Source organism: Indicator indicator, chromosome 33, assembly GCF_027791375.1.
Source record: "Indicator indicator isolate 239-I01 chromosome 33, UM_Iind_1.1, whole genome shotgun sequence".
NCBI classification, from domain to species: Eukaryota; Metazoa; Chordata; class Aves; order Piciformes; family Indicatoridae; genus Indicator; species Indicator indicator.
This window is the reverse complement of record NC_072042.1, coordinates 5,357,618-5,378,799: the sequence shown is the minus strand read 5'-3', so window position 1 is coordinate 5,378,799 and position 21,182 is coordinate 5,357,618. Positions and strand designations below refer to the sequence as shown.

Genomic DNA, 21,182 nt, shown 5'->3' with positions numbered 1-21,182 from the left:
GAGGGATTTGCCAGGATCAGGAAACTCAGAGGCTCCACCTGCACCAAAGATTAAGCACTAAACCCACAATAACCAGCACAAAAAGCAAGGATTAAAGCTCAGACCTGTCCCCCCTCCACTGCCAGGCACTCACCTGATTTTCCCCTTTACAAAACCACCCTGGGTTTGGAGGGGACAGGAGGGAAACCCCCAGCTTGGGATGTGGGAGCAGCAGCAGCACAGGCAGATCCTGCTGCTAGAGGGGACAAAGTGCCCCAGGGCCACCCACCAGCTGCCATCAGCAGGGCCCAGTGCCCACTGCAGGGATCCTGCTGACTCAAGAGTGTTTCAAAGCAAACCCCTCAGCCAGGAGATCTGCCTCCCACGCACTGAAAAGGCAGGAGAGGCACAAATCCATCCAGCAGAGAGTGGTGGTAGCTGGCTCTGCACCTCACACACTGCTACCACCAACTGGAGAGTGACTGGGAGCAGCCCAGCACCAGTCCAGTGCTGCCTGTAACTGGAGGTGAAGTCTGGCAGGACAAGCTTGGACAGGTGAGATTTTAGCTCTTTCAGGTTACTCCAGCAGTGATCACAGCCTGGGAGGCTTGGTGAGGCCTCCTTCAGGAGCTGTAAGTACCAAAGGCAGAAGTCAGCACCATCCACAGGATCAGCTCCTTCCAGCTCCAGGAGGATTTGACCTCCCCAAAGCCACCTCCCCAGCACCACTGCTGTGGTTTTGGGGTCTCAAGAGCTCCCTGGGCAGTGCTGCTGTGCAGAGAGAACCTCAGGCTGTGCTTTACTGAGGAAACAAAAAAAGAGACAAGACAGAGCCAAAGGCCATTGTAAAGGAGACATTTACTTGCTGAAGTGATGCCCAAGGTGGTGCCAACCCCCTCAGCAGAGGGGCATTCCCACACAGAGTCCCCCCTACAGCTCCAGCATAATGCAGCTGTGTCCTTGGTTTTCTTCCCAGAGGAGTCTCCCATCATGGCTCCACAGGTGACTGGTGGCCACATCCCTCAGGATTCAAGGCCGTGGCTCCTCCTTGCCCTTGTGGTAGTCAGGAGGAGTGTACTTCCCTTCCTTCATCATCTTGTCCCTCTGTGCCAGGATGGTTCTCATCCGCATAGCCTGGGGAAGCACACACAGGAGGGATGGAGCAGGCCCACAGCAGGGTCACAGCAGTCAGGGAAGAACTTTGGTGGTTCCCAGTGCAGGTCCTGGTAGCACCCACACTAACCCTGCCCTGGGGCTCTTCGTGTGGGTTTGAGCCTCCTGCCAAAGGCTTTTTGGGCTTTCAGGCTGTCACAACACATTTTGCTGCTGATGGTAATTGGGGTTTCAGCCCACAGCTGACCAGGCAGCACCTCCTCCCATGGCTGCTGCTGGAGAGGAGGAGGGACATGAAAGCAGGGAGGAAAGGGTCTGCAGAGCTCTGCTGCCACCACAGCCTATACCACCCCCGGGGGAAATGGCTGCTGCAGCACCAAGCCCCCTCCTTACGCTGACAGCTAGGAGGCTGCACCCAACATCGCATCTGGCAGCTAGTCCCACCCCCAACCCCTCCCCCCAGCCTGCACCAGAACCCCAAAACCTTCTCAAGAGAGCTTGGCCTAGACCCTCAGCTCAGCCTGTCCCAGCACCTCAGGTGCTCCCAGCACAGCTCTGGTGCCCCGCTGCCTTCCTCCAGATTCACCCGGACCTTCAGCACCCTCTCCCCTGCCTAACCCAGGCCCTCAGGTGCTCCCAGCCCCCGCCTCAGGCACCTCAGTCCTCCCCTCAGTTTGAGCTGGACGCCCAGAGCCCCCCGCTCCCTCCTCAGCCCGGCACCCGCCGTGCCCCAGCCCTGCCCGGCTCTCACCAGCTTGGTGCGGTGCATGCACTCCATGAAGTCCTCGTACTCGGGCTGGCACTCGCGGCGGGCGCGGGTCTGGCCCAGGCCGTGCCCACACTCTATCCACTCGCGCTCGAAGGCGTGACAGTTGCCGGCCACGCCGTGGGGCTGTGGCATGCTCTGCCGCACCAGCCACCGGTCCACATCGATGCCCAGCTGCCGCTGCAGGTCCCAGAACGGCATCGTTCCGCGCTTGTCGCGACACGGACGCTATCACGACGCTGACACTCCAGGGCCGAACCCCCCCCCCGCCACCCGCGGCCGTCCTTCACCAGTCTTTCACGACGCCGTCAAGAGCATGCGCAGCCGCGACGGCCGCCGCGCTTTACGGCAGAGCCAGCGAGACAAGCGGCTCGGGAGCCCTTTCCCACTGCACCGCCCTCTAGCGGGCTGGAGAAGCCTCCCGCCGCGCCCCAGCGCTCCCTGCCGGCTGCTGCGGCAGCTCCCCAAGCTTCCCCAGTGCTGCCAGCGTCTTCCCAACGCTCCCACTGTCCTTCCAGTGTCCTTCCAGAGCTCCCAGCGTCCTCTCAGTGTTCCCCCGACCCACCTGATACTTGCAGTGTCCTCCCATGGCTTTCAATGTCCTCCCAGTACTCTTCTTGCCCCAGAGCTCCCAATGTCCAACTCCAGTGCTGCCTGTGCCCCCATTCCAGTGTCCCAGTGTCCCCCAGTATCCCATCACTCCTAGTGCACCCTACCCCTATGCCTCAGGGTCCTCCCAGTTCCTCCAGTCCCTGGTCTTCAGGGTCTCGCAGTGTCTCCATTCTTTGCCTTTGTGTCCTACTGATCCCCATCGCCTCCCACCACACAGCAGGACCCCTGCCCACATCCCTAGGGCAGTTTGGGGACAAGGACTCAGGAACCAGGAGAACCCAATCAATCCCCAAATCCCAGGGCTCCCTCCAGATGCCTAAGCAGTGTCCAAGGTCTTGATGAAGGATTACACCATCCCTAATGAGCAAAGCCTCATTACACAGCTAATTGCTTACCCCAGATGGATTCTCCACCACCTCCAGTATGGGGTGGGGAGGAAGAGCCAAGGGGGTTCCTCACAGGAATCCCTGCTCCTTGTTGGACAACCAGTGATTACCATAACTCCTAAAAAGAAGCACCCAAACCTGCTCTGTAATCCCCCCCAGCCCCGCCGAACCCCTTCAGCTGGCACAGAGAGCACAGGAGCAGGAGGAACAGGATTTATGGAGCACACTTCAAAGCCCTGGCCGTGGGCTCCCCGTGAGAGCGGAGCGGGGCGATGCCAGGGGCAGGCTGTACCCCCCCCACACCACCCCCCAGTACCAGTGCTGCTCAGATGATGCTGGCTGGAGTGAAGACTGGGGACACACAGAGGCTCTCAGCCATCTCCCAGCCACAGGACAGCGGGGTGCAGATGCTCTCCCGCTCGTCTTCTGTTTGTGGTGGCTTTCCCTGGAAGAGCTGGAGGGTTTTCCTGCAACAGGAGGGAGCAACAGGGGAGCATCCCCTCATGGAGTGCTGCAGGGTGGCCCAGGGGAGCTCAGGGGCTCCCATGTCCCCCCCAGTCCCACCTGCACAGCCAGAGAGGGGCTGCTGGCGGCTTCCCCAGTGACAAACCAGCTCAGGTCTGTCAACGTTTAAAATCCAGGAGTCTTGCCTCCAAGGCTGGGTTTTTATGGACATCTGGAGATCATCCAGTCCAGCCCAGACTTGATGTGGCCCTGGGCAGCCTGATCTAGAGTCCCTGCTCACTGCAGGGGGGTTGGACAAGATGACTTTTAAGGGTCCCTTCCAACCCAGTGCAATCTGTGAGCCTGTAACACCTCTGCTCCAGCAGGGCACCCACAGCAGCTTGCCCAGGATCACAATGGCCTGGGGGGGTTAGAAGCTCTTCAGAAAATGAGACTCCACAACCTCTCTGGGCAGCCTGCTCCAGCACCCTTACACCAAAGAAGTTTCTCCTCCTGTTCAGATGGAACCCCCTGGGCTCCAGTTTGTGCCCCTTGCCCCTTGTCCTGTCCCTGGGCACCACTGAGCAGAGTCTGGCCCCAGCCTCTTGCCCCCCACCCTTTAGCTCTTGCTGAGCATTGATCAGATCCCCTCTGGGGCTGCTCTTCTCCAGGCTCTCAGCCCCAGGGCTCTCAGCCTGTATTCTGAGGCCAGGTCTTCACCCTGAATTTCCAGGTTCTGGGACTTTCAATTTGATCCTTCCCCTCAGGCAAAGAGCTCAGGTGGAGGGGAAGACACCATCCCATGGGATTCATCCCTGTCCCTCATCCTGCTCACACAGGACCTTCTCTTACCAGGCCAGGCGGGACATGGCATAGGTGATGTGTGGCTGGGGGCACCCCCCAGGCAGGGCTGAGGCTGTGGTGTAGGCACCCATGCCCTCAAAGATGAGCCAGTCCCCGACCTGCAGCTCAGGCAGCTCCAGGCCATCAGCGATGCGATCCTCTGGGTCTCCTGGGGGGCCCCAGAAGCTGCTGCTGTGTAAGGGGAGCTCAGGGCAGGGTCTCTGCAGGGGAGAGACAGAATCAGAGAATCCTTTTGGTTGGAAGAGACCTTTCAGATCATGCAGTCCAAGCATTAACCCAGCACTGCCAGGTCACCACTACAGCATGTCCCTCAGCACCACTTCTTCACAGCTTTACAATCCCTGCAGGGATGGGGACTCTATCGCTGCCCTGGGCCTGGCTTTGACAACCCTTTTGGGGAAGAAATTGTTCCTCATGTTCAACCTAAACCTCCCCTGGTGCAGCTGGAGGCCATTTCCTCTTGTCCTCTTGTTCCTTGGGAGAAGAGACCAACCCCCACCTTGCTCTAACCTCCTTTCAGGGAATTGTAGAGAGCCAGAAGGTCTCCCTTTAGTCTCCTTATCTTGAGCTAAACAATCCCAGTTCCCTCAGCTGCTCCTCCCCAGCCCTGTTCTCCAGACCCTTCCCCAGCTTTGTTGCCCTTCTCTGGACCTGCTCCAACCCCTCAATGACCTTGTTGGAGTGAGGGGCCCAAAACTGAATCCAATATTCAAGGTCTGGCCTCACCAGTGCCCAATACAGGGAGACAAACACTTCCCTTGTCCTGCTGGCCACACTATTGCTGATCCAAGCCAGGATGCTGGTGGCCTTTTTGGCCACCTGGCCACACACTGGGTCACATTCATCCACCTGTCAACCATCACCCTTAGGTCCTTCCCACTGGCAGCTTTTCAGTCACTCTGCCCCAAGCCTGGAGCACTGTAGAAGGTCATTGTGACCCAGCACAGGGTTGTTTTGACCCAAAGAAATTTAAGATGGAGCAGCCACAGGGCTTAAGGATGCCCCATTGTCACAGTGGCCTGCTACACCTCCACCTCCACCTCAGGAACCCAGGGATTCCAGCTTCAGTTCTCCTGGGGCATGACCATAGAATTTTCCCCCACAGCTTCTGCTCTCCTCCTCCCCTGCATGGAACCTGGGGCCAGCCATGATTGAAGGAAAAGCAGGGCTGGCTGAGGGAATGCAGCACAGTGTGAAGGACCCACTGGGGTCTCCTCAAGCTGGGCCAGACCCTCACCTTGTGCAGCTGAGGTGTGGGGCAGGGGCTGTCAAACAGGAGGCAGCTGAAGGTGCCGTAGATGCCATCGCTGAGGTGATACATGAGGCTCCTCTTGCTGCTGGACTCCTCCTCTGGAGGGGAGCAGGGAGAGGGCTCAGGGGGACTCAGGCACACGGTCAGGCCTATCCCACCACCCCACCTACCATCAGAGCCAGGCTGCTCTGCAGGGGCCTCTTCCCTGGCAGTGATGCTGGTGGCCAGGGTGAAGGCAGAGCTGACGTAGAACCTCCCGGGGGTAGCAATGACCTCCACCCCGCAGCCCTCCGGGAAATACAAGTCCAGGGCAGAGTTGATGGTGGCAGTGACCTGGACAGGAAGAAGACATCCCCTCTTGGCTACCTTTACCCCTCTGCAGGGAGCCAGGCCCAAGGACACCCTCCAGCCTCACTCTCTGCCTGCTGAGTGCAGGCGGTGGGAGCTGTGGTACCTCCTCAAAGCCAGCTCTGGTGTCCTCGGTGCCAGCGAATCCTCCTCCGATGTCCAGGAGGTGCATCTGGTGGCCCAGCTCTGTGCCCATCTCAAAGGCCAGCTGTGCTGCAGCCACAGCTTGAGTGAAGGCCTGAGGCTCCAGCCCATGGCTCCCAAGGTGAAAGCTGAAGGCACAGTCCCTGTATCAGCAGGGTCCTCGTGTCCCCAGGGAGCCGTGCGGGGACGCAGCCCTGGGGCCATAGCTGACTGGTGGCAGCTCTGAGCTGCCTGCACACCATCCCAAGCCACACTGCCTGGCTGGCCCTCGGTGTTCCCCAGACCCTTTCTGAGGACCAAACCTGACACAAACTGGTCCTAAGAAGGGTCAACCCCCTCATGTCCAGCTTCCACCTCTGTGGACACTTCTGAGCAGGGCCTGTTGTGACAAGGCAAGGGGTGATGGTCTAAAGTGAAAGAGGGAGATTCAGGCTGGAGAGAAGGAACAATTTTTGACACTGAGGCACTGAGGGTGGTGAGACCCGGGCCCAGGTTGCCCAGAGAGGTGGGAGATGGCCCACCCCTGGAGCCATTCCAGCTCAGGTTGTTTGGGGTTCCGAGCAACCTGCTCTAGTTGTAGATGTCCCTGCTGGCTGCAGGGGGGTTGGACTGGATGAATTTTAAAGGTCCCTCTCAATCCAAACCAGTTGGGGATTCTGTGATACAATTCTACGACCCCTTGTGTTGTTCCAGCAAAGCAGAGCTCCCCACAGTCCCCTCCACCAGGGCCTGGGCACCCCTGTGGAACAAGGCCCATGTGCTGTACCTGACACCCACCACCTCCACCGCCTGCTCCTTCGCTGTCTCGAGCAGCTGCCGGCAGGACCTGAGCGTGGTGCCAAAGGCCATGGGCTGGGCAGAAGGGCAGGAGTCAGCAGTGATACCCAGCAACATCCTGCAGAGCAAAGTCACGCTGTGCTCAGGGGCCCTTCAGGCCTTCTATCACCCTACAGCCACCTCCCCAGCCTCTACATCATCCCCCCCATTCCAGGGATGCTGCCGGACACCAACCTGGCATGAGGGTGGCTCCTGGCCACCTTGCTCAGCTCCACCTCATTGTCAAAGGTCATCAGCTGCACCCCGTGGCTGGCTGCATGTTTGATGTGGGCAACCTGCTTGCAGGGGCTGCTGTAGAAGATCTTGTCAGCAGGGACACCAAGGCTTTGAACCCACGTGAGCTCTGCCTGCAGAGACACCACATGTGTGTGGGCAGGTCCTCAGCACCTGCTCACCACCAGCCCTGGGCCTCAGCCAGCTTGCAGCACTGCTGAGGGCAAACTGCCAGTGGTGCAGCCTGCCCTTTTCCAGGGACAACCTGCAGGAGCTCAAAGGGATCACAGTGGACTTTGTCCTGGCAAGGGGCAGGCTCCAGCAAGATGTTTATGAGCAGCATGAGAGCAGGAGGAGAGAGAAGAAGTGAGTTTAGCAGATGTGGGGTTGGTGCAGCGAGCTGCAGCGTGGGGGACGGACACATGGATGGCAGAATTGTCACAACTCTTTGCACTTTTCCTTCCTGGTGACACATCCTGATTGATTATGAGCTCAACTTTGGTTCCTTCCTGCAAATGTGGCTGTTGGAAATCACATGCAGGAGGGATCAGGGAGCTTTAGGCTCAGCCTTAAAGCTACCAAGAGTTGGAAGGCTGTGGCAGTGGCACCCCAGGGATGAGTCTTGCCACCAGCCGAGCCTGCCAGCCAGGGCACCACTTCCAGAGAAAGGAACAAGTCCGAGTCACCAGAGAAGACAGAGATTTCTGTCAGGAGGGAGCAGAGGGAGACTCCTGCCCCTGTAAACGTCAGTTTGGGGCCAATGGTCTCCTGGGGTGCACTAAGAAGAGTGTGACCAGCAGGTCAAGGGAGGCTGTGGAGTCTCCGTCTCTGGAGGCTTTCAAAACCCATCTGGATGTGTTCTGGTGTCACCTGCTGTAGGTGACCCTGCTTTAGCAGGGGGTTGGACTGGATGATCCCCAGAGGTCCCTTCCAACCCCCACCACTCTGTGATTCTGGGAACTTAGGAAAGGAGGGTGAGCTCTCTCTCTCTCCCACAAATGCCCAAAGGATGCTCACCCCAAGCTGTGCTCCCACAGCCCTACCTTGTTGGCACAGGCAAAGCCTGTCCCCAGCTCAGCCAGCAGCCGGATCACTCCTTCACTGCCATTGCACTTGACTGGGAAGTAGGGTTTCACCCTGGGCAGGGCCTTCAGGAAGAGCAGGTGTTTCTTCACAATGTCACCCAGGTCTGCCACAAAGAAGGCTTGCTGGTCATTCTAGGAGAAAGCCAGAGTGAGCAGAAACGTCCTCACCACCACCATCTCTGCCAAGGGGGACAAGCAGAGCCACCGTGCCCTTACCGCTTGGCACAGCTCCACCAGGAGGTTCTCCAGGAGGTCTCTGGTGGTGAAGCCCTCCTCCACCATCAGGAAGTTGGATTCCTTCAGGTACCCATTCATGGTCGAGGTGTGATGTTAGGTTAAAGCTTCCCTGTGTCAGGAATAGCCTCTAAGTATGCACCACACTGGAAAAAGAAAGGGAATATTAGAGGCAGGGCCCAGAAGCTCCACCAGCATTCACCACCCAGCCTGCACCCTGAGGTGCTCCTCGCTCCTCTCATGGCAGCATGGCAGGAGGGGATGGAGCTAGTTGATCTTTTAGGTCTCTTCCAACCCAAACTGTTCTATGACTCTATGGCAGCACTGCACTGGGTTCAGCTCTTTGCTGCTCTCCTGCAAACCAGCATCTGAGCTGGGAAACCTGCTGTGGATTAAAGCATCTTTTCCAGGGGGAGGAGACACATTTCTCTGCAGCTCAGAGCTTTGTTTTGGCACACAGGAGCCCTGGCTTCTTCAGCAGCAGCTTAGGCACCAACACAGTTAACAACAGAGCCAACTTCACTGCAAAACAGATGGCCTATATATGCCAGAAGATGGTCCTTCAGGCTCTGGCATGTAGCTCCATCTGCTCTGTGTTGCATGGGGTGAAGCTACCTCATGGTTTCCAAACAGCTGAAGTCTCATGGATCCATCTTCCCAGGAACACAAGCCTCAAGAGAAGGGAGATACAGCCCAGGCCATTCACCAACCTGGGGATGGACTGATCCATGCTGTGGTTATAGTTTCACCTGTCTCCTGTGACACAGGGTGTTGTGGGACAAGGGGACAAGTTGAGCCACATGGTGTTTCCTGGCTCACACACCTAGCAGAGCTTTGGCTCAAAGCTCACACAGTTAACTTTAACTATCTCCTCCCCTGAATCCATCCCATCCATAACTCAGGGAGCTGATGACCCAGCACAAGATCTCAGGAAACATTTCCATTCCTGTAACCCAGGCTTATCTCCAGGGCTTTTACAGGAACATGGTCTGTGTGATCTGAAGCAAGCTGGAGACAGAGGTTTCATGTCTGGCCCACCACCTCCTCCTCTGCAGAGACCTGGTTACAACATCTCGAGGGGCACTAGGGGAAAGACCACGCTGGGTGTTGTAAGGCATTGAGCAAGCACCACCAGTGATCTCCAGAGATGGGGAAGGGGGAGAAAAGCTGAGCCCTTGGATCTCTTATTGCTTCATACTCAGGAAAGGAAAGCAGCTCCTCCAGCCTCACCCTTCCCTCCCCAAAGACATCACAAACCAGCATCCAGCCTGCAATGGCTGGGCACAAAAACGATGAGGAATTAAGTGGGTCATTCCTGCCAGCCCCAGCCTGGGCCACCCCCTCCTTATCCAGGTCCAGTGCCCCCCTCTTGGGTGCCTAGATGTGCTGCCAGGGGGGCCTCCCGAGAAAGGCTGAGCTCCCACAGCACCCCAAGGTGCAGCTGTTTCTGGGGGTCCGAGGTCTCTGGGGAGAGGCCATGCAAGGACTTATCAGGGAAAAGGGGCACTGGCAGCAAGATGCCCTCCACCCAGCATCCCCAAAACTCAGCATCTGCAAGCATTCCTCAGCAGCCCCCTCCTCACTGTGCCAGGCAAGCCAGCTTCCCCCAGCAGCCCCGCAGCCCCTCCCAGTACCTTAGGAAGCATTTAACCAGAGTATGCCCATGGGTCTCTCAAGAGAAGGAACTGGTCCCAGTAGCAGCCGTTCGTCCTGTCCCGGTTCCCTGCCTGCCCTGAGCCCTTCAGCTACCCCTGCAGAGGCTGAGGGTGGGGGGGGCTCTGCACCCCTTGCATCCCAGCGCTCCTCTTCCTGCTCTGCCTCACAACCGTGGCCATGGCAACTAAACCAAGCCACTCCATTGGCTGAGCTGCCTCTGAGCATCCTTTATCCCTTTTGGGGAGTGCTCTCCCCCTTCTCATCCCCTCCCAGGGCCCCCAGCAGACACCCCAGGTTCTCACCGTGTCCCCACCGTGCCGGCAGCCCATCCCCAGGCTGACAGGGATGTCGTGAGCCTGCCTGCAGCCTGGGCCTGCGCAGGGACCCTCGGGGGGAAGAGAGCCAAAAATACTTCAGCAAGGCTGCTGCCAGGGAAACAAAGCTTTCTGCAGATGAAAGGCTGAGCAGTGCCTGGCTGGCTGGGACACCAGCCAGGGGAGGTATTTGGGAAGACATCAGGGACTCATTCTGCCCTTGCTGTCCTACTGCCAGCATCAGTGGGTTCCCCAGCAGCAGAACCACCTCTGCCATACATGCAGATGCCCTGTCTGGTCAAGAAGTTCTCTCTTTGCCTGTATTTGTGCACTTGGAAACAGTTCCACTGCTCCATCCCACAAAGCACAGGCTGGGCAGGGGAGCTATTTTCTCCTTGTTAATTTGCACCCTCTGATGTGTCACATGCTCTGTGTATGGAAGAGTGTCAGCCCCCACTGAGGAGGTGAGAAGGACCAATTTATCCTAGGTTCCTGTACTCAGCACTGGTGGTTTTGGCTCTGCCATGAGCTCTCCTGGCAACCAGGACCAGCAAAGCTCTTGTCTCCTGTGAGATCTTGGCCTCTTTTCCTGGTTCTCTGGCCCAGCACTATGCTGTGCAGGACTGGAGGGAGCTGTGCAGAGAGCACCACAGTGGGAGGAGGGAAAAGAAGTACCAGGTTTTGGCAATGCAGTGCAAAGCACGGCTGTGTCTGCTTGCTTCTCCGCCCACTAACGGTGAATCCCCGCCCTCACCCCGCCCTAAGCCCCGCCCACGCCACTCGCAGCCCCGCCCACAAGGCGTGCGTCCCCGGCGTCCCCGCCCATTGGCCGTAGGTGGGGCGGGGCGCGGCGGCGCGTAGACGGCGGCGGCCATGGCTCCAAGCGCGCAGGCAGGGGGTGGCCGTGGGCAGGCTCCGGGCCCGGGGCTCCGGCAGGGTATCCGTGCTGTCCTGTTGGGGCCACCGGGCGCCGGCAAGGGCACGCAGGTGAGGAGGGGGAGCATGTGTATGCTGGGGCTTTTCCTAGCAGATCCGCGGGCGTCCCGGGCTACTTTCCGGTAGCGGCCGGCGGGACGGGGCCGCCTGGTCCTCACTGCCCTTGGCCCAGCGTCTGAGCCACGGCTTGAAGGGCCGCGGGAGTCCCGCCTCACTTTCCCCGATGAGGGACTAGTGCGTGGGGTCTACCCCTGCTCCGGGGCTCAGGCCTGTGCTTTCGTCGTCCACAGGGCCCCGTACACCAGGACCCTTTGTCCCGAGTTCCTTTCCTCGGGTCGTCTGCGGGGCTCGCATGCCCTAGCCCCGCTCCCGGAGCACCCGGACCTCGGGGCTCGCCGGGCCCTGCCATGTGCGGACCAGTCACTGATCATCCCGCTGGTGCGAGGGGGGGGACAAGGCCTCACCGGGGCCGGGGGGTCCTGGCTCCGAAACCGTTCCGGCGAGCTCACCTCCAGTCTGTTCTCTCCTACAGGCTCCGAAGCTGGCCGAGACCTATTGCGTTTGCCACCTGGCAACTGGGGACATGCTGCGGGCCATGGTGGCCTCAGGGTCCGAGCTGGGCAAGCGGCTGAAAGAGACGATGGATTCGGGGAAGCTGGTGGGTAGTGGGGAGATGCGCTGGGGGGTGGAGATGGCCTGGCAGCACCTGGAACGAGAACAGGCAAAATCCACCTTGCAATGAAAAGTCTCAATGACCAAATTCAGTCAGTGGAGGAAGGTGGATTGCAGGGTGAAGGTAGGGATGAGGGTTTCCTGCAGGAGAAACATCCCATAAAAACATCTCTCCTGTTCAAAACTGCACCTTACCAACAGCCTGTGTCCCTGGGTTGTTTTTTTCTGCCACAGGGTGGGATCTAGCTGGCTGTTCTGTGGCTCCTGGACACTTGAGGTCAATGTTTATCCTTCCATGATCATCAATATCCTGTTTAACCTTATCCTCAAAGCCAAAGATCCTCACATGATGCTTGGACTCCTGTGGGGTGGAAAACTTTGTTCAGAAGGTTCATCTGTGTTCCAGCTCTTGACTAAGTGGTGTTTACCTGTAACTGTACAGTGAAAACAGAGTTAGTGTTGCTGTGAGAGTTACAGGGGGTAAAAGAGGACACTTTGGATCTCCAAGAGACAAGAGCTGGCATCTCTGGCACGGTTATTTGCTGAGGGTTTTAATTATCTTGCCAAAAATGACTGAAATATCTTGAAGAAACTTGAGGGACAGAAAATTGCCCCAAAGCTAAGCAGTGCAAAGCAGATTTTTGGCATTGTTCTCAGCTGTCATGAGCTTCTAACACCTCACAGAGAATCCCCAGGCCCTGGGTAGGAAAAGCAGCCTGGCTTATCTCCAGCATTTTACTCAAAAGTTGGCATTGCAACACCCAGCCTGCAATATCCCAGCTGGTTATGAAAGATAGGGACCTTATCTGGTGAGGCTGGTGGTGTCTGACACGTGTGTGTGGCAGGCAGCACCAGGGCTGCTCCACAGGTACCTCGTCACAGCCTCCTCTGGCTCTCTGATAACTCAGCTGGGAGCACAGCAGCTTCAGGATGGGGTTTTATGCTTGATTATGAAGAAATAATCAAGAAAGTACAGCAGTGCCTTGGTTCTTCACCCAAACTACCCCCTCCCTGCCCATTGGCTTCCCACAAGAGCCACTGCAGGGGTCTTGTTTATGTCTGCTGGTGCCAGTCTGGTCCCAAGTCCTGCTGGGTCCCATCCGTGTGTGCTGGAGAAAAACAGCACTGCTGGGGAGAGCTGCTCTGCAATAAACAACGATTGTTGGGGCTGCAGCATCTGTTAGGACTTTTCCAATTGCTACAGTGCAGAAAAAGGGCTAATCCCAGTGGTATGCTGAGATGGGGACACAGGGAAAACCAACCAGCCAGGCCTGAGCTTGTCAGCAGCTTTTGGGCATTTACCTTCCCTCAAGGTTTACGAGAGTGGAGGAGCAGCTCACTTGCTTTGCCCTTCCTGGCCAAGCCTGCCTGCTGAGAGGGATCTGGGGGTGAAAGTACAAAGTGACAGATGATGTTGATATTTTGTCTCCTGATTTGGTTGAAAAGGAAAATACAACAATGTAAGGAAGTTGCCCTATTTCTGTTGTCTTTGTAACAGTGAGGTTTACAGTGTTGCTCCAAGTCCTACCCAGGCTGGAGTGTTCCAGGAGTGAGATGTCTCACTAGCCACGTCTTGGTGTTGACACCCAGGGCAGGGAGTGTTTCCCTGGCATGGGCAGGTCCAAACGTGCAGCTTTCACCCTGTTGGAGCCATGCCCTGCGCTGTGGCTCTGCCCCTGCAGCCAGGAACTGCTGTACAAAGGGGTCTGATGCAGCCTGGGTGCTGCTCTGGGTTCAACAGCTGTGTGTGAAATGGGGTGTCCCTCCTGACCCTGTGGCTCTCTCTCCTCTCTGCAGGTGAGTGATGAGATGGTGGTGGAGCTGATTGAGAACAACCTCGACTCCCCTCCTTGCAAGAATGGCTTCCTCCTGGACGGCTTCCCACGCACGGTGAAGCAGGCTGAAATGGTACCTGAGCTCTGCTTTGGGGGCTGCTCTGGCATCTTCTCCCCCTTCCCTGGGCATGGGGGTCCCTTGGTTGTGCCTCTTCCTTCTGAGCTGTGTGTTTTCTGTTGCAGCTGGATGAGCTCCTGGAGAAGAGGACAGAAAAGCTGGACTCAGTCATTGAGTTCAGCATCCCTGACTCCTTGCTCATCAGGAGGATCACTGGCCGGTACATTCTTTTCTCCCCACCCCTTGGTGCACAGGGTGGGCTTCCCTGGTTTAGCAGAGAGCATCCTATTTTTGGATCCTTGTCATTCTCAATGCTGTGCTGGTCTCTGCTAGATTTCTGCTCTGCCTGCCAGCCTCAAACAGAGACCCTTTGTTGCCCTATAAACAGGGATTGTTGATAGGAAGCAGTGTCCTTGGTGACCCAGCTCAGCCTTTAAGCCTGGTTTTGACCACTAATGTCTTCGTGTCCTTGCTTCTCTGGAGCTATTACTGCTCTCTTGGCAGGACACCACATGTTGGGGCACTGCTGAGCACCCTGTCCAGGATCAGTTGTGGCTGTGCAGGCACACAGACCGCTCCACTGTTGACATCTGTCACCCTTGCACTTCCAACATCAACCTCCTTCCCCAGCAAAGCATGAAGTAAAAAGCCTTTCTCCAGCTCTCCTTTAGTCTGGAGAAAAGGAGGCTGAGGGCAGACCCTCTGGATCTCTACAACTCCCTGAAAGGAGGCTGGAGCCAGGTGGGGGTTGGTCTCTTCTTCCAAGGAACAGGAGACAGGAGAAGAGGAAACGGCCTCCAGCTGCACCAGGGGAGGTTTAAGTTGGGCATTAGAAGAAAATTCTTCACTGAAAGGGTTCTTAATGCCTGGCACAGGCTCCCCAGGGAGGTGGCTGACTCCTTGTCCCTGGAGATGTTTCCAGAGGCAGAGATGTGGTACTGAGGGCCATGGTTTAGCCCCAGCCCTTGGTAGAGTTAGAGAATGGTTGGATTCAATGACCTTAAAGGTCTTTCCTTGCCAACCAAAACGATTCTGTGATTCTATGATCCCCAGTGCAGCTGCTTTTTTTTCAAGTGCCTGAAGAGGCTCTTGGTACAGAAATAGCCACAAGAGATTTTTTTTTTTTGTCTTAATAGAGGCTAATTGGGTTGCTGCTATTGCAGATGTTTCTGTGCTGCTGAGTGGCAGGTTCAGGAGATCTTGTCCTGGCACTGGGCTGTTTTGCTGACACTTGCTTTCTGTCTCAGGCTGATTCACCCAGCGAGTGGCCGCTCTTACCACGAGGAGTTCCGACCCCCCAAAGAGCACATGAAGGACGATGTATGTGAGCTCCCCAGCCCACAGCTTAGCCTTGCTTTGGCTTTAACTTGATGCTTTGCAGCATCCCTGGAAAAACTCCTTTCCTTCCTTCTCTCTTACCTTCTCTCCTCGCTTTCTGGGGAATGTGGGGAGATGCCTGGGCAGCCTGAGCCAAAGGCACTGTGGGGAGTGAGACCTGGAGGGATGAGTGAAGGGCATGGCCCTTGTGCAGAGCCAGCCTGGGCTCTGCCATCCTCAGAACTTGTTTGACTCTGTCCATAGCAGAAGCTGTGGTGGGTTGTGACTGGTTTCCCTCCTGGGAAGCAGCTGTACCTGGTCTTAAGGCTTCTTGGGCACTCTTTAGCAAGCAGAGTGGTGCATGGGGGGATGCCCACGTTGCTGAATCCTTCTGTCTTCAGTGGCTGCCCTGGGCTTGCTTTGCTCTCCCCTGCAAATCATCTCTGCAGCTCCTCACTGTCATGGAAGAAGGGAGCAGGAGAGAAGATGGGGAGTGTACCAGGCTGCAGCTAGCTGGAGACTGTCCCCTTGCTTCTCCCAGGTGACTGGAGAGCCCCTGATCCGCCGCTCAGACGATAACGAGACAGCCCTGAAGACGCGGCTGAAGGCCTACCACACCCAGACCGCCCCCCTGGTCTCCTACTACAGCAAGCGTGGGATCCACACGGCGGTGGATGCCTCCCAGTCTCCTGACGTGGTGTTTGCCAGCATCCTGGCAGCCTTCTCAAGAGCAACATGTAAAGACCTGGTTATGTTCATTTAGGGCTCTGTCCCAGGATGGGGCTCTCCTTTTTCTCTCTTTGTCTCTCCATCTCTGTCTCTCCGGGGTCAAGGGAGGGTGAAGAGCTAAGCAGAGTAGAGAAGGGGATGCAGCCCAAGGCAGGGCTGTGCTGATTGTCCATTAAAGAAGCTGTTAACGGTCTCTCGGTACCTGTGAACTTCGGTCTGTCTGCCCATGCTGGAGATTTGGCCTCTAGAGGTCGCGGCGAGCCCAAGCACCAGCAGCCTGCTGCCAGGAGTGAGCTTTTGCACTTCCTTGGGTCCAAATTCTTTCGTTTTACTCTCTCCTGTAAGAAGCTGTGCTTGCACCTCCTCCTGCTTGCTCCACACAGGACTTGGGAGTACTTTGGAGACCAGGACTGAGCAGTCTGGGAGGGAGAAGAACCTTCAGAGGGTACTGCATAGGTGAAGCAGGAACTGAAACAGGAAGCATGTGAAGGGCTCTGTGTGTGTGAGAGAGAGCTGTGGGAGGCACAGCCTGGCTGTGCTGCTGCTGAGGGATGGGTAAGAATTTGATCTCATTGGAGGTGTTTTAATCTCTGTGGGATGGCAGCTGAGACTTGAGCACTGCCTGGGTTCCTCCTGTTCTGATGGGGCTTTTGGGGCAGAAAGAGGGTAGGAGAGAGTCTTTCTTCATCTGAAGGGCTCCAATATGGTAAATATTAGTGAGATGCTTTTTTGCCTTTCTTTTTCTGACATGAAGTCTCTGGTCAGTGTGACAGTCTGTGTGTGGCAAGTTGAGATCTCCTGAGGACAAGGAAAAGACTTGGAGTTTATCTCTTTTTGCCTTGGCTTTTCCAACTAGGTGAAGATATGTGGAGCTTTTCCTGATTCTCAAGGTCTAAATAAAGCCTTACTGCACCACTAATGATTTTTTTCAAGGCCTGAGAGGCAGCAGCATTAACCACTGGCTTCACGTGCCCTTGAGCCAATGACCTTCATTGTGAACTCATGGAAATGGACTTTGTTTCTTGAGCAAACCAAACTGCTCTGCCAGGCTGCAGACTGGAGCACACCATGTGCAGTGTGGTTTGTGCCCCAGCTTCTTGGGCTTGCTCTGTGCTGACCCTGGAAGGCTGGTGGTGACCTTTGCCCATGCTGGATTTCAGCCCTTCCTAGAGGACCCTGCTGTAAATGCAGATTGCTCCTGATGAAACTTTGTCCTTTGGCCTTGATGTGTGTTTACTGACTTGGTGTTGTGTTACTGAGTGGCCTGTCCCCTGTGCACTGAGCTGCTGTGGGCTGCACATCCAGAGCAGATGCCTAATCCTCAGCAATCCCTTGCTCTTTTAACCATTTCTCTTTTGTCTGAAAGTCTCCTTCTGTCCTCCTACATCCTTTCTGAGGAAACAACCTCTTCCCTTCCAGCAAACACCAAGAACTGAAAGCAGTTGACTTGTTGCTGTTGAAAGCAGGTGACTGGGGAGAGAGGGGCTGAAAGTAAATGGTGCTGGTTCTGCCAGCAGCCCTCTGAGACAGTCCCCAGATGGTCCTTGCCTTGCCCATGGTTTACCTGTGACAGGGCAGTCCCAGCACACACCAGGAGATGGGGATGGGCTTGAGCTGCCATGCTCCAGGGTAGTGGGGAGGACAGTGTGTGTGAGAGCTGCCCCAGCATTTCAGTGACTGTAAAGAAGTGGAGTGGAAGCAGCTTTTATTTTGGCTGCTGGAGAGAGTCAGAGAGCTGCAGCCCCCCCCTGCACTTTGCCATCCTGGCAGGAGGGCTTCCTGGCCTGGTGGTGTGCCTGCATTTGGTCAATCCTTTGCTCCAAAGCAATAACAGTGTGTTCTGCCACTCTCCATTCCTTTCCCCTCCTTGTGCTCCCTTGGCATTCAGCTCACCTGCCTTTTTCTGCCATAAACCATGATTCATTTTGGGTTTTTTTTTTTTTCCCTAAATATTTTTTTTTTCTCTCTCTCTCTTTTGTTCCCATTTTTTCCAGCTGAGTGACTCCGTGAACCAGATGAGACACCACCAAATGCTGCACACTGCTACATCACCCACTGCAGCCCTCCCCTGGGTGCAGGGGAGGCAGGGAGGGCAACTGGGATGGGGACATGATTGATGGGAGGGGGGGAAAAAGGGAGTGGTAGACAAGAGGCTTGGGGGCTGATTTGGTTGGGGTTTGTTTGGGTTTTTGTACTCAGCAGAATCATTGTGAAGAGGAGATGACCTTCTCCTTAGAAATCACTGTTTGGGAGAGGCAAAACAATTGTAGAGAGTTGAAACAACTCTGCCACTTGAACAGCTGCAGGTTTTTAGACCTGTTAGGGTAGGGCTAAATGCCAAGGCTTCTCTGGGCCTTTCAGGGCTTGTCTCATTGGCTCTTGGTACTCTGAGGCCACTGCAGGGTTTGCTGTGATTTATTATTATTATTATTTTGTCTGAAGTTGCTTCCTGTAAGCAAGAACCAAAATGAACAAATGACTCATTGCCAAAATGGAAAGGAAAAAGATGCCATGGTCTTTTCCTGGAAGTTTTGTTTTTCTTGTTCTGCTGCATTCCTAAACCCAGCACAGAGACTTCTTAAGGTTTCTTTGCTGCTTGAACAGAGGGGGCCACAGCTCTAGTCCAAGCCTGTCTTACTTGGCAGAGGAGTGGCTTTTTCTGTGATCTTGACCAAGCTGGAATTCACACTGAATGCTGGAGAAATGCAAAAGAGACTTTCTTAATTACCAAAAAAAAAAAAAAAAAATCAACCAACCAACACTTAATTGGGGTGGGGTGTTTTTTGCATTTCTTTTTAGATCAAATGGTGCCTTGTCTAACCTCTGAATCAATAAAATAACCCCTTTTACATTTTGTATCTGTTGCTGTGTCCTCTTTGACCTGCAGACAGCATGGAAGATGAAGAGGCAGATGACAGACAGCCTAAGCCAACTAACAATGGAGCTGGGTGGATCCTCAGGCCTGATCCTATCTCAAGGATGTTGTTCTGTGCAGTTGGAAATGTGCCTTGTAATTCCTTTTTATCTCTTTTTTTTTTTTTTGCCTTGCTGAGTGTGTTCTAATGCTTTCTATCACCATAGCAATGGTGTCTTGCTGCTTTTCTCTCTCCTGTTTCTTCCTGTGTGATGCTGAAAGCACTGAGCCCCTGCCTATCCTGATCTCTTTCTGGCCACAGCTCCTTTCAGGTGTTTCTTACTGATACAATTCCCAGCCTTCTCCCCTTCCACCTCACCAGTGTTTGGAGGAGCTGATACCATTTCATTCTCTCCTCCTGCAGAAACTGGAAGCCACATCTTGTGCCTTCTTTTCTGCTCATTTGCTTTCTGCCTTTTGTACCTCACTGCTTCCTGCCCCTTCTCTCTAAGGTACACAGGGCAAAAACCTGCCCTAACACAGAGAGCAGGACCATTTCCTGACCTCCTTTTATCCTCCTGCACAGGGATCCTGCTCTGAGGTGCTCAGAGGAAGGCTGCTCTTAATGTCCTGATGGAGGCTTGGTTTTCTGCAGTGCCCTTGGTGCCACCCTTGCAGCCCTGCTTTGATTTGGGTGCTGTGGGCCAGGATCAGAAAGGGTCAGGCTGCATATGCCCATTTCCTCCAGAAATTTACTGGTTTCTTCAGCATAATTTGGCTCTCTTGTTCCTCAGTCATTCAGTCTCTCTGTGCTCTGGTGTTTTTACTACCTCCTTGTACCTCTCATTAGCATTCTCTCTCTTGATGGCAAGCTTGTGCCTCTCTGCTGCTTGTGATGTTCTTCCCTTCTTTCTTTTGATGATGGATGTTCAAGTACACTCTTCCTCATTGTTTGGCATTGTGTCCTGTGCTGCTTGCCTGCTGTTGTCTTAAAAACCTGTTCTGCCTGCTCCTCCTGCCTTTGTGGGATGGGAGAAGTCTTGGCTTCTCCAAGCTGGGCTTCTGTTTGATCCTTAGCTAAGTGTGGAGTGTGAAATGGATTGTGGGGAGGCTGCTGTGGTGAGACTGTTTAGCTCTGAGCCTGTATCCTCTGTAGCTGGATCTGTTCTGTGACCCATCTCTGTCATGTTGCCCTTGAATGTTTTCCACAGCATGTGATGCTCTGCAGGTGCTCCAAGTTCCTTCTGTTCAATGATTTCACTCCAGCAAGCTGCTTATCAGGCACTCTTTTGAAAACTCTTCATATTTCATACACACAATTATCCAGCAACTATAAAAGGGGGAAAAAATTTCCTATTTATAGCACAAGGACCAGCATCAAATAGGACACTGAATTCTCACTGCTAGAGGAAGTGACCTGTTCTCTAATGCAGCAATATTTCTGCTGAAAAGAGAAGAGCATCTTGGAGGGGGGAAGGGAGGAAGGGATGAAAAGCCCTGGGCCACCTCTTTCCATTAAAAAAAAAATGTGCTGCAGTCCTAAAAATACTGTATCTGCCCTTCTGCCTTCCTGGTGAAGCCATCTGCAAAAGAGATTGCAGAAAAACCTTTTACTGTGGATTCGTGGTTGGTGGTAATGAATCCTGATGGTCTGGTTCAGAGCTGAGCTTCAGTTTCTGATCGATGCCTGATCTCCACCCTTGAGCTGGGAGTGAGGAGAAGCCACTCCAGAGTCCCTGCTGTGGGCAAACAGCACAAACCCTTCACTGGTAGAGGGTTTGTACCATCCTGGTGCGTGTGCCCAGCCCTGAAACAAAGAGCAGGTGGGGCTGAGGAACAAAGAACAGGCTGAGAGCAATGAATGGAAGGGGTGGGAAGGTAGGAAGAGAGCACTGGGGACGCTGATAGTGCCTGCTGCTGAGAAGCTGAGTGCTTGTTTTGTCTGAGCCTGTATCCCATGACTGCCTCTGCTCTCCCTTCCCTTCCAGGTATGAGCCACAGCTTCCCCCAAGGCCATACTGCTATTGCTGGCCCTTGCCTGCTGCTATTTCCAGTCATCACCTTGTCCTTCCCATGGTCTCCAGGCTCTTTAGGAAGAGCTGCAGTGGAGGAGCAGAGGATGGGATTCCCTCTCCTTGTCGCTGTGGCAACCGTCGGGATGGGGAGCAGCAGTGGGGGTGCTGGGGAGGCTGCGTGGCCGCCGAAGGCTGTGCTGGGCGGCTGCGGAGGCAGGGCTGCGCTGACATCACACCGAGGAGGTGGTGCAGAGGGAAGGGGAGTGGGAAAGGGAGAGTCGGGAGACTGCGGAGGGTAGAGAGCTGCATCGGGAGTGGGCTCCAGAGAGAAGAGGTAAGAGATGCTCTGGGATCAGGGTGGGCTCCATGGGGGGCTGAGGGGTCAGAGCCTGCCTCTGCATCCTCCTGGCTAACACGTTGGAGTGGGGTAGCTCCTGGGCAGCAGCAATGTTACACAATGCCCTGGAGTCTGGCACAGCAAGGCTTGGTTCTTGGACAGTGGGGTCAGGTCAGAGCCTG

General features: G+C 55.3%; 3 protein-coding genes across 8 annotated transcripts; 1 reads left to right on the top strand and 2 right to left on the bottom strand.

Annotated features, from left to right (window-relative positions):
- Positions 1 to 823: 823 nt before the first annotated feature.
- NDUFS5 (NADH:ubiquinone oxidoreductase subunit S5) lies at positions 824 to 2,151 on the bottom strand. Its single transcript, XM_054395435.1, has 2 exons — positions 1,844 to 2,151; positions 824 to 1,113 (listed from the first exon to the last, which is right to left on the bottom strand). Exons 1-2 carry the CDS (start codon positions 2,057 to 2,059, stop codon positions 1,009 to 1,011), a joined length of 321 nt encoding a protein of 106 aa, XP_054251410.1. The 5' UTR covers positions 2,060 to 2,151; the 3' UTR covers positions 824 to 1,008.
- Positions 2,152 to 3,181: 1,030 nt separating this feature from the next.
- Positions 3,182 to 8,364, bottom strand: AZIN2 (antizyme inhibitor 2). 4 transcript variants are annotated; one of them, XM_054395159.1, is made up of 9 exons: positions 8,260 to 8,364; positions 8,002 to 8,175; positions 6,920 to 7,092; positions 6,675 to 6,803; positions 5,871 to 6,036; positions 5,587 to 5,749; positions 5,402 to 5,514; positions 4,153 to 4,364; positions 3,182 to 3,323 (listed from the first exon to the last, which is right to left on the bottom strand). In XM_054395159.1, the coding sequence occupies exons 1-9, from the start codon at positions 8,356 to 8,358 to the stop codon at positions 3,182 to 3,184; spliced, it is 1,371 nt and encodes a 456-aa protein (XP_054251134.1). In that variant the 5' UTR covers positions 8,359 to 8,364. The 4 variants fall into 4 exon arrangements, with proteins under 4 accessions (XP_054251134.1, XP_054251132.1, XP_054251131.1 ...); XM_054395157.1 differs by having other exon boundaries at positions 8,254 to 8,358; XM_054395156.1 differs by having other exon boundaries at positions 5,402 to 5,749; positions 8,254 to 8,358.
- Positions 8,365 to 11,120: 2,756 nt separating this feature from the next.
- On the top strand, positions 11,121 to 20,810 carry AK2 (adenylate kinase 2). 3 transcript variants are annotated; one of them, XM_054395224.1, is made up of 8 exons: positions 11,121 to 11,234; positions 11,716 to 11,841; positions 13,653 to 13,763; positions 13,874 to 13,968; positions 14,996 to 15,068; positions 15,607 to 15,802; positions 17,789 to 18,804; positions 20,637 to 20,810. In XM_054395224.1, exons 1-7 carry the CDS (start codon positions 11,121 to 11,123, stop codon positions 17,794 to 17,796), a joined length of 723 nt encoding a protein of 240 aa, XP_054251199.1. In that variant the 3' UTR covers positions 17,797 to 18,804; positions 20,637 to 20,810. The 3 variants fall into 3 exon arrangements, with proteins under 3 accessions (XP_054251199.1, XP_054251198.1, XP_054251200.1); XM_054395223.1 differs by lacking the exons at positions 17,789 to 18,804; positions 20,637 to 20,810 and having other exon boundaries at positions 15,607 to 16,514; XM_054395225.1 differs by lacking the exons at positions 17,789 to 18,804; positions 20,637 to 20,810 and having other exon boundaries at positions 11,131 to 11,234; positions 13,874 to 13,944; positions 15,607 to 16,514.
- The last annotated feature ends 372 nt before the right edge of the window (positions 20,811 to 21,182 follow it).